This window comes from Siniperca chuatsi, linkage group LG7, assembly GCF_020085105.1.
Source record: "Siniperca chuatsi isolate FFG_IHB_CAS linkage group LG7, ASM2008510v1, whole genome shotgun sequence".
NCBI lineage: Eukaryota > Metazoa > Chordata > Actinopteri > Centrarchiformes > Sinipercidae > Siniperca > Siniperca chuatsi.
Genome location: NC_058048.1, coordinates 28,350,262 through 28,362,418, shown reverse-complemented (window position 1 = coordinate 28,362,418; position 12,157 = coordinate 28,350,262). Strand labels below are relative to the sequence as shown.

General features: G+C 40.2%; 1 protein-coding gene across 10 annotated transcripts in view; it reads right to left on the bottom strand.

Annotated features, from left to right (window-relative positions):
- The window catches only part of mark4b (MAP/microtubule affinity-regulating kinase 4b), a 57,912-nt gene that overhangs the window by 19,227 nt on the left and 26,528 nt on the right, over positions 1-12,157 (bottom strand). For all 10 annotated transcript variants that reach the window (XM_044203885.1, XM_044203887.1, XM_044203889.1 and 7 more), the window contains exons 4-11: positions 5,856-5,904; positions 5,675-5,740; positions 4,538-4,608; positions 3,789-3,845; positions 3,332-3,568; positions 2,064-2,183; positions 1,511-1,610; positions 93-202 (exon numbers count right to left, since the gene is read on the bottom strand). In XM_044203885.1, coding sequence (XP_044059820.1) covers positions 93-202; positions 1,511-1,610; positions 2,064-2,183; positions 3,332-3,568; positions 3,789-3,845; positions 4,538-4,608; positions 5,675-5,740; positions 5,856-5,904 — 810 coding nt within the window. The remainder of the gene's footprint in view (positions 1-92; positions 203-1,510; positions 1,611-2,063; positions 2,184-3,331; positions 3,569-3,788; positions 3,846-4,537; positions 4,609-5,674; positions 5,741-5,855; positions 5,905-12,157) is intronic.

Below are 12,157 nucleotides of genomic sequence, written 5' to 3'. Positions count from 1 at the left end.
CCATAAACCATTACCTCATATTTCATCTAAATACAGAAAAAGATCTGGAAAAAACAAACAAACAAAACAAAAAGGCAAGTCGATACACTCACCTCATTCTTGCGTCCCAGCAGCAGGTATGTGGCAGTGACCTCATTGTACTTCTGATTGATCAGCGACTCTCTGACCTCTTCTCTGGTGAAGCCCATCCCAACCATCACATCTGGAACGAGACAATTGAAATTAGAAACAGCTATTCCACAATTTCCACAGCAAGTGAAAGGTTACACAGGAATCACGCAGGTTGACCTTCTGTACAATTATGAAAGGCTCAACCTCAGTGCTCTGCTTGGTGTGAACCAAGGGACAGTTCACCCCAAAATCAAAAATACACATTTACCTGTAGTGCTATTTATTCATCTAGATTGGTTTGGTGTGAGTTGCAGAGTTTTGGAGATATCTGCCATAGAGATGTCTGCCTTCTCTCAAATATAATGGAACTAGATGACACTTGGCTTGTGGTGCTCAAAGCACCAAACAAAAATACAATACAACTGAAAAACTCAACAGCAATGTCTCTTTCCAGAAATCAGGACCCAGTTACTCAAGATAATCCACAGATTTGTTGTGAGCAGTTTCATGTAGGAACTATTTGCTTTCTACTGAACTACACCCGCTAACCGTATCACTGCGCAGAAGGAAGCATGCATCTACTCATGGATGAGAGGCTTGTGCTCGTGACAGTGCAGGATGTAAACATTAATGGCGTCCTCCTCGGCTGAGCTGTAACGTTAGCTAGCTCAGTGGTGCTAGGTAAGCTAGCAGTATTGGTGCACGCTTCCGGCCGATATCTCCAACACTCTGCGACTCACACCAAAACACTCTAGATAGATAAATAGCACTACAGGTAAGAGGAAAAATATGTATTTTTGATTTTGGGGTGAACTGTCCCTGTCCTAGTTCAGGTCCTGCATATGGATCAAGCACTGAATACCTGCCAAGAGCTTAGTGCCAGTACAACATGTCTGGAGGACCATGTAGGTCGGCGTCAGCTTTTATGGTTACTAAATTATGACATCCCATAGGACATTCATATAAAGGAAGCTTTGAGTGATATAATATGACAGAACCCTGGTATAAGCCAGTGCACCACTTTAAAGCCAACCAAAAGTCACCATGACAGGCACTGATGACTTTGCAGCTACAACTCCAGACAGCCGCTTCTGATTCATAAAGGAGGTTTTGAACATGACCCACTCAGATTCCATGTCCCCAACATCCAACAAAATACAAAAATAAATAAATAAATCCTCTAGGAGGTGGGAGGTGAAGACTCTGTGGACAGCAGCCTCAGCCAGATGTTCCCAGCTTACCCTCACTGAATATTTCTGTTTACCGTTACTGTAACCTGCCACATGATCCAACTCATCAACAGACAGTTACCAATTAATCATTTTGTGAGCAATGCTTAAGTAAATAAATTAATGGTAAAAGGTGTTTTAAAAAGCCCTTTAAAAAGTGTTTTTCTCACCAATGCGGCTGGTATCGTTCAAGTCCTCCACAGGCTCTGTGTGGGGTTTCAGCTCCTCGCTGTCATAGCCGACATTAATCCATTTATCTTTCATTATTTGCTGGTGAGGAGGGAGAAGGAGAGAGAGGCCTTGACATATACAGTAATACAGTATAGACACAGAAAACTGAAATCTGCTATAAAAATGTTTGGAAGATGTTTGGGTTTTTTTTTAATTCAAAATGTAACTTTCATTTTTTGACATCCGCAACTTCAACATCTTGCATATTTATGTTCAGTTGTTCATCTTTTACGTTATGTACTGATTATTCTATGTACTCAATAACAAATACATTTGTGTACCTTTGTTCATCTTTGCGTATTTTAATTTATTATTGTTGTCCTTGAAAGATGAAGTCACTTACAGACATTAGACATGAAGGGCAATTATACCTTGACTGTTTAACAGATTGTACAGCTCGATATTTAGACACCAATGTGGTCATTTTGAATATGCTGTAAGTATGTGCTGTATGTGCTTCCCAATCAAGCTGCTGTAAAGTTTCCTCCTCACCTCCAGCGAGCAGCGCTTGGCAGGATTGAGGACCAGGAAGCGGCGCAGGATTCCCTCGCAGTCTGTAGACATGTAGAAGGGCACACGATATTTCCCCCTCAAAACACGCTCCCGCAGCTCCTGAACACAACACACGTTGATACACAATGAGTTTCCACTACAGGGACAGGTAAGCAATAAAAGATCGGGACTAGGCAATATCTAAATACTGTTTATTGTCTTTAGTATTGTGATAGTGTGATGCACAGTCATGTGATTAAAGGTTCCCTGTGGAGTTTTTTACCTCTAGTAGCGCTATGGAGCAGTTCTTCTATTAGTGGATCCCTGTTTTATTTATCTCATGCACGAGGACACACACACGTGTGACACGATACACATTCCTGCCAAAGGTTTCACACTATCCCACTGACCAACAGGTGGTGGTGACGCACCAAGATATGTTGCAATGCACCAACAATGGCAGAGAAGAAGACTGCAAGCTAGTGAACATGGATGTAAACAATGCAGGAATTGAAAAAAAAAATAATAATAATAAAAAAAAAAAATTGGCTTTGCAAATATTTTATGAGGAAGGAAATGCATTCAACACCTTTGTTAGACCCCAAGGACACACACAATGTGTTTTAGAATGCATTGCGAATGTAAATCTAACGTTTGTTGTACTTGTGGCCCCTTCAAAAAGATTAAATAAGAAAACTGATAAAACCTTAAAAGATTATTTAAAATGTTTAATTTTGACATCATTACCAAGAGGTTCAATATGACTGAATATGGCTGAATATGAATTGAATTATTTTACATGTCAATTTTGAATGCGTAAGCTCATGCTCTCTATACTGATTATAATAATGCTGATTTTAACCATGTTGCACAACCCAGAGAGGAGGAATTAAAACCAGTTTTCATTGTGGAGGACATGTGCTACAGGAGTTTTTGCAAAATGAGAAATTTACTAACATGACGTTTAATAGAAGGCATAACAACATTTATCTGGTCAGTGTTCTGGCCTTCAAAGGCAAAGTGCAGTCACAGGTGATTGTATCTAAAATTAATTTATAATAATATCTCTATGGTACATTCTTTTTCTTCGGTATAATACCAGCAATAAGTGAAGGAAAACAACAAAGCACAGATAAAGCTATAGTTCTTACGCATTGCACCCATTTTCACTGAACTCACTGCAGGAAGCCAAGAGATCTCTTCATGGGAGCTTTAAGTCAAGTCAAGTGACATTCATACTGGACTAAAACAGCCTCCACATCACCAACCTTTAGGTTCTGTCCGTCAAAGGGCAAGGACCCGCTGACCAGCGTGTACAAGATGACACCCAGGCTCCAGATGTCCACCTCAGGACCGTCGTACTTCTTACCCTGGAAGAGCTCTGGGGCAGCATAGGGTGGGGAGCCGCAGAACGTGTCCAGTTTACTGCCCGCAGAGAACTCGTTACTGAAGCCAAAGTCGGCTATTTTGATGTTGGAGTCAGCATCTAGTAGCAAGTTCTCCGCCTGCACGAAACAACATAGACAGTGAAATACAGAAAAATACAGAAAAAAAGATTATTTGCATATTTGAAACTTAAAGCTGGAGTCCATCATTTCTTTATTTAATATGTGTAAAACTAATACATGCAGTCTGTTTAGTTTATTTACTTTCACAGATTTTTGGTTATCTGAAGAAGGTTCATAGACCCTTTTTATTCTTTTTCTTATAACATTGTGTAATCACCTTCAAGTCTCTGTGAACAATGTTCTTCTGATGACAGTAGTGCACCGCTGAGACAATCTGAGGAGAGAAACAGAAAAAAAAAAAGATTTTAAACGAGGGAAGATAATTGCACTTAATGTTTGTACTTCCATGTAAATGGTAGCTAAACTAGGAGCCCCATTAACACATTCACGCACCCTCCTTGACCAACGATATAACACAACATTGCGAATAAAAAGCGGATGACTAAATTTCTTGCCATGCAATCACACCTACTGTTTGTTTTATTTGGTCTGAACCACAGTGGAAAAGTCTACTGCATTTCTGTATTGGTCTGCTTTAGGTTCACACTGACCAGTTACAAGCAAAGCAGGGACTATAAACAATAAGTCACATCAACTCACAAGAAGCTCAGATTTCAGCTGCTGTAACCTCTGGTAAGCATAGTGAATTTATCTGTCCTCTTCCTCTCTTCTTAATCAGTCCAGACTTTATTTTGTTCTGCTCAATTTTCCAATCACAAGGAACTGCTGGCTGTCAAATGTCGACATCTGTTACAGTGCAACCATAACCCCAGAATATTGGCCAAGCTATCAGTTGTGCTCACAGTGCAGTGTTATGACCCCGGGTCATATTTGTTTTGTTGTTTGATTTGACAGATCTCTCTCCTCCCCTTTTGCTTAGGTTTCCCCTAGACCAGGGACACAACAGCAGCCATAGCTGTGTAGGGACAAAGAGACAGGTGAACAGAAGGAAGAGGTTTAACTCACCTGTCTGAACTTGGATCTGGCCTCTTTCTCCTTCATTCTGCCATGGGCCACGAGGTAGTCAAACACTTCGCCTGGAAGAAAAACAAACAGAATGGAGACTTGCTGTAGTTCAAGCAAGCATGGAAGCTGTTTAATAGTCCCATGTTCCATACACCTTCCAATTATATATGACTAGAAACTGTCACTAACAACTAGGTTGTCCATATCAACAGTTTTGGTGCAATTTTTTTCTGCATACACCAATGCTCAGCACTGCATCTTTGCTGCGACACCCTTGCCCACTTCTCAGCAAATTTTAACTTCCTCCAGATCCTACACCAACACTTTCAGTAGATATATGTGAATTCAGAATGTTTCTGTCCCTTAGTATGTGTTCATGTGTGTTTAAATGTTATAAAATGCCCAACACTCTGCCAGGAGTTAATGAGTTTAGAGTCAGGTCTGCGTCAAGCTTGCACAAACTTGTTTGAGAACATTACAGGAGCAAATGTAGCAAAGCTGTTAAGGGTTGAAACCTGATATAAATGTCCTGACTGAAATGAGTATAGGGCATATGGGTATGTGGTCATGTGTGGGAAAGAAAAAAAAAAAAAAGAAAAAAGACTATCCATGACTTCCAATTAGTTTGTCTATGTCCTCAAATGTTCATGTGTGTGCCCTCCAGCCAAACATTTGACCCTTGAGATCCTAAATAGTAAAACAGGCAGAGAGGTTGAGTTGAACAGCAAGTTGGCTGGTGAGCTGCTGCCTCCTTATTAGGTATTGGGGGTAAAAGATCACAACATACAGAGAGCAGCGGAGAGAGATTAAGGGATCATAAGGAGAGAAGAAAGAAAAATAGAGACGCTGTAAAAATAGAAGAGTGCATGGGAAACAGTTGAACAATGTTAAAGAGCACGATGAATAGAAGAGCACAAAGAAAGACAGTAGAGCAGTAAAGCAAAGTGACTCTGCCTTTTTCACAGAGACAAACATGAGATCGCACTAATGAAAATAGAGACAAAGAGATCTCAATCGCTTATACCTTAAATTAATTACTTCATCGGTTGTACTGTATAGTTCAGTCAAAGTAATCAATCTAATTGGCACCATTCAGTACTTGGCAATGATAATGAGGGTGGTGGGGATGTCACTCACCTCCGCTGGCGTACTCCATAATCAGGTAAAGAGTCTTGTCAGTCTCAATCACCTCAAACAACTGCACTGTAACACACAGAGGAAGAGATGTTCACACAAATGGTCAGCATGGAAACGCACACATACACACACACACACACACACACACACACACAAATAAATTCTCTGGAGTGTAACTCACCTATGTTGGGATGGTTGAGAGTTTTCATGATGCGTACCTCTCGAAACAGCTGGGAAAAAATTTAAAAAAGGAGAAACGAAATAGTCAGACTCCATTATTCTCGTCAAGTCTCAATTATAAAATTACACATAGGTCTATTCAGAATATTTCAGGTTGCTTAAAATATTAAAAAATATATAAAAAGATATGGTATATGGATAATGACAATTTGAAATGCCGTATGGCATATGACTAACTTCAGTGTAGGAGTGGGCAATATGAACAAAACAAAAAAAAGCCAATTATTGAAGCACTGTCTTGACGTCAATTTGTTAATATATGCTTAAGTATTTAAAATCAAATGGTTAAACTTATGTTCACTCCATTAAGTCAAATCTTTTACTAGGACAAAATGCGATAATCAAAACAGTTGTATATACAGTATAAGGTTTATTTATACATAAGAACAGTGAATCATAAAATCTCAACATGAGAGGTTTGTGGCTGTATGAAGAATGGTTACAATCAATATATATGGAGACACAATGAGCAATACTACAGTATAATGCACTTGAATAAAAAACTTTTTTTTTTCCATTTCAGTTTTAAAGTAGCAGCTCTTTTCTTTGTGCTTGACTTGAGTTTTAGACCTTTTCACATCTTCATCTTAATTATTTCTCATTAATTCAGCAAATGAATTGTTCTACAGTTAATGCATACAATCCGCAGCTGGTATATAGACACCGTTCCCCTTCATCCATCACACACACACACACACACACACACACACACACACACAAACACACACCTATCTGACCACCTCTAGACCTGGGGCCACCCAAGGGAGTGTCTCACTGGTACTAGGCTGACAGTGGGGCCTCCTCCCCTGGGTGTGCGTTCCTTCTGCCCTCCCCCATCCAATCCATCACTGAGCTCCAGACTGCTGCCTCATCCTGCCACTCTGACAACGTGTCTCTCTCTCTCTCTCTGTCTAATTAAAGTAATGTATTTATCTGTGAACTCCATTTTAAAGGATTATAGAGGGAAAGCATCAGGGCTAGATGCATCACAGTGGAACATGCTGATGAGCAGTTACGAGATGTTTTTAACACCAGATGGAATTGCAGTAAATTGAACCGTAATTTGAACTACAGAAATGAATGAAAATCAGAGAAATCAGAGGAAATATCAAGTGAAATCTCAAGTCAGTTTGAAGAAGACCATTGAAATTGGATTTAAAACTAACATATGTATTAAAAGATTGGGATTTTGCCAATTCATTGCACACACGTTTTTGAGGGTCTGCATACAACCTCTGTGGAGTGTTAAACAAATGCAATCGAGCCAATCATCCATCACCAGTTGTTTTGGTTTGGTTATTAGTGACAAAGTGAGACATTCAGACCCTGGAGGGAAAATGTGTGTGTTACAAGAGCAGAGTGTGTCAGCAGGAGACTGAAACAGAAATAGAAAATGAGGCAAATTAACAATGCACAGGAGATGGGGGGCATAGAGGGAGGAAAAGACAGGAAAACAATAAGTAAGAAAGAAAGAGGGAGGGGTAAAATGGTACACAGCAAGAAGTGAAACTCATGCATATTAGTATTTGGTTTTGTATTAATAGGTTGGTGTCATGTATTGCTCTGTAAACCCCTCAGCAAACCTGCCTTGTTTAAAATTCTTTAAGAATAAATTACACGAGTGAAAAAAGTGAAAGCACAAAAAAAAAAGAAACAGACAAAGAGGAGAGAGAACAACAAGAATACAAAAGCAGGAATTCACTAACGCCTTCATTTTTGTAGCTGACACTCAGGTGCCCTGGGAGACACACTCCTCCCTCCTCTCTCTATCTCTCTTACTATAATATAAAGCCCGATGCAATCCCCATCTGTCATGTTGTTATGTTTACATGTCCTTATTTGTATACTCCAGTGGAATCTCTGTACTTCTTTTCTTTTCAGTGGTCATTAGCCAAACTGGCAATAAACACATATAAAGATTTTTGTTGCTCTTAAAAGATAATATCCAAAAATGAAAATGTGAGTAAACTAATATTTGATGCGTTTCCATTTTACTACACTCCTGAATGCACCAGGCTTAGATTAGACTGTGTTGTGTTACACTGTGTAGCTGCCATGTGTGAAGCGATAGGAGTGATGAACCAGGCAGCAGCCTTCTTTTCTCCATCTGTTGAGATTTAGTTGTGCTGATGTGAGGAGCTGCAGCAAGTTGACATCACATTTATCAAGCTCTATTTGTGTTCAATAAGGAAGTAAGAAAAAGGGAGACATTATATAAACTGATTAACATAGTTAGTTGCAGCTAATTTCATGTGTACATTTTTTAATAAAGCACAAAGACGACTACAGAATTCATGTTATTTTGTTAAATATTCAGAAAGTAGGACGTTAAATAGCAGAAAATATGAGGAAAAAAGAGGGTGGAAGTTGTGCAGACTACAGCACTACACATTTAATTAGCAGGACATATGTTTTTACTTTTATTTTTCCTACTCATCCAGGCAGGGCTGACTAAGTGCTTACATACGCTCTGCTTCATATTCATACTGAATTTAATTCATCTCCTTTCAGACCTGGCAGCTGCTGAGTATGACCAGTCAAAGATGGCAGCAGCACCACACGTGCTAAATTTGTTTGTCAATCTTTTAAAACAAAAAAAGAGTTTCCTTCGAGCCACGTGTTCAAGGAATTTGCTTTCTCACACTGAAGTAACGCTTTCACGATGACATAACTTTCACCCAAGGCGATGCGTGTTTTCACAGATACCATCAGAGACAGATTCCAAGTATTCAATGGCCACCGAGGAAAAAAAACAGTTTAATTCGCCCACGCAAACACACATCCTCCCACGCACACACACACAAACACACAGACACACACTCTCGCTGACTGACTTGGCCATACTGAACAGCCAAATGTAAGTTTTGTGCCAAGATAAGACAACGAAAGACATTCAAATAAACAACTAATACACAAGAACTGGTGTATATGATGAACTTATAACAATGTACTCAAAAGTTCTCAAAAAAAAATACAGCTGGTTTCAGCTTCTCTGATGTAAGGCTATTTTTTTAATGTTTTATATCATTGTAACTGAAAATGTGTTTTGGACTGTTGGTCAGACAAAACAAGCCATTTAAATACCCCACCAAGTGCTGGGGGGGAAAATAACTGACAGATTGATAAATAATAAACAATAATCATTAGTTGCAGCCATTAACTGATTTCTATTAGTGTTTGGAAAATTAACTCCTCATATAAAAAGGCAGACATGCACAACTGCAGTGGTCCCGTCTGTTATTTTTAAAACGCTGACATGAATTTATATGAAGAAGAACAATGTTGTGTTGGAGAAGCATTCACAAATAAGAACCACAGGGAATATTCTCTGGCTGGTAATGTGTTATTAACATTCGTTTCTATTCTTCCCCGTCAGTTTTTCTACTCAGTGCTCTTAAAATGGGAGGCCGCATTGTCATAAACACACACACACAGGTCCATTGGGAGTGTGTGTAATTGAATTAAGTGCATGGTGCATCAGCTGTTCATCTGAGCTTTAGGAAGAATTATCGGCTAAGCCTCTCCTCCCTTTCCCCTCTCTCTCCTATACACCCATTCACCTCTCTTTCTCTCGCTCTCTCCCCCTCTCTCCTATACTCATTCACCTCTTCCGGTCCCACCAGAAACCTCAGCAGCTGGCCAGGAAATTGTTGAGTCACTGGTATTGATCAATAGTCCAATCAATCCTCAGCTCATACTGCTGTAATGTTGTGCTGTGGGGCAGTAATAACGTGTCTTATTACACTTTTAAGTGCATTTTGTAGATTTCAAACATTTCTTGGTGAAAACAAAAAAAAAGTCAGATTTTCTCATCACATCCGTATGTAGCATTTGGCCACTGATCCAACAGAATAACTTCACTCTCTTGCCTTGTTATGTTGTTACGTTCACCCTCTTTTCCTGCTTCTCTCCCATGGCAATGGCCCCGCGTCACAGTTGCCATGCCAACCCAGATATTAATACCTGGGGGGAGGATTGAAGTGGCTGCACACATAGACACACATCTGCTGTCATGTGGAGTCCTCGTATCACAAAATACGTAGATTTTTGTGTTTTAAAGGATTATGGGTAGCCTTAATTCAAAATACAAATATTTACAAGCCAAAGAGGTGTATTCTTCACTTTTCCTCTTTTCATCTCTTCTATCCTCTCTTCCCTCCTTTCAGGCAGCATTAATCAACTTCTGAGCATTTACATCCTCTCTGCCTCACTCTGTCCTTGCCAGGAATGATTAATCAACTGCTAAGTCAGAGCTCTCACTGTTTCTCTACAAGGATTTACACAAAGCAACTTAATGACCATCGGTCAAGTTTTGTCCCCCCTTTTCTCTTTCTAGCTTGATAGTAGTGCTGCGTGGGTTTGATTCATGTGTCTGGTCTGCCAGTCTGTCGGCCTTTGACCTGTTCATCAAGGCCGTGTACCCGTGTTTTCTCTCTCCTTAGCACATAAGTACTCTCACACAAACTCACAAAGACAGAGAGAGGGAGCATGAAGAAAACAATGATGTTGAAATAGAGAAATGAGGAATTGATAATGCTTCTCCAGCGGACATATTTAAATAGCCAGCCCGATCACATCTCTACTGCACGACACACAGTCTAAAACACTACAGTATTCACATTGTGAAACACACTTCCTCTTATCAGCCACAGCCAATCACAAGACCAGAGAAGAAAGGGGGAGAGAGTGAAAGACAAAGAACGACAGAAAAAAAGAGAGACGAGTGAACACACAGGCCTCTCTCTCTACTCCCACGTCAGAGTGCCTCTTGTGAATAACCCTCTGTTTGTGTGTGTGCGTGTGTGTGTCTGTAAACTCTGAATGAGACACAGTTCATTACTGACTGTGGTTGAGATGAAACATTTTATATCACTTCAGTCAGTATATGGCAACTACTTACTGCAAAACTGTATTTCTGTCGTACCTTTAAGCTTACAGGTATAAGTCCTCTTCACTGAAGACAATTACTGGCATGGTGGCACAGCTCAATCAAAGCCAGTCCATTTGGCTTCGATGGTGTTCCTTATGTGTCAAAAGTTGGCACTGTAGCTGCTAACTGTTGTTCAGGTTGGATTAAACAGGTAATGTTAGCCTGGCAGCCTAAAGCTAATACTTGTGCATTAAGGGGTTAAAGTGTAGTTATAGTATAGTTATATTAGTTACGCCAGAGCTAAGGTGCACCGCCATACACACTACATGATTTACCATATTAATACCTCATCACAAAATCTAGCCAGCCAAACACGCGAGCAATCTGAATCATGAAACAGATAAAGCAGTGTTCTACTACAAAGATCTGAGGAAAACCCTACAGGCTATGAGCCACTTCAGCACATGTCAATGCCTCTCTAGCAGCAAGTTAATGGCAAACAGCAATGAACCAAACTGTCCTGCCAAAGGTTTTGGGACACTCTAATGAGCAACATTACTCAAGGATTTACCTCTGCTCTTTTGGTTATCGATGGGGAACATTTAAATAGACTTGACCCGGTTTCTCCCTTTGTTGCCTGTTGCTGGGAGAGCTGCCCTTCTACAGTATCCCAATAAAAGACCTACTATATGAACACCTCCTCCCAATCCCTCCATTCCCTTAATGTACAGGAGTAATTAGAGCTCCCAGGCCTGTCGATGAGAAGAGCTGAATCATTAATGAAGAGTAGCTGGAGTTTAATTCAGGCCTCATATAGCTGGCTGTTTGACCCAGATCATAAGAAGCCTGACTCAGCTTGATTAAATAAGGAGAATTAAATATAGTTTTATAGATGTTGGCTGAACAAGGAACAGTAAGGGGAGGGAGAGAGAGAGGGAAAGAGAGCGCACGAGTGAGAGACCGAGGCAGGGCATCATACTTCTCTTCTTCTACTTTTCTACTACCGTTGCTTTGAAGATGAGCTTGTGGGAAAACCTTCTGCTCTCGTTCTGTCCGCCCTCTTGCCCCTTTATTGTCTAATTATTCCCTTTACACACTGCCACAATAACAACAATGCATACAACAGCAACAATATGATTATGCACAGACACCCACAGAGGGGCAATATGTTGCATACAATAGAAACGCAGATAATGGCATTACATGTGCATACAAAGGCAGAGCAGAGACTGTGTCGGGCTGTGAGTTTATCTGCCTCTTATCATACACGTAGGCCTACACACACACACACACACACACACACACACACACACACACACACACACACACACACACACTCTGTCTGTTCTCTTTGGTTCTGCTCTGTATCTTGT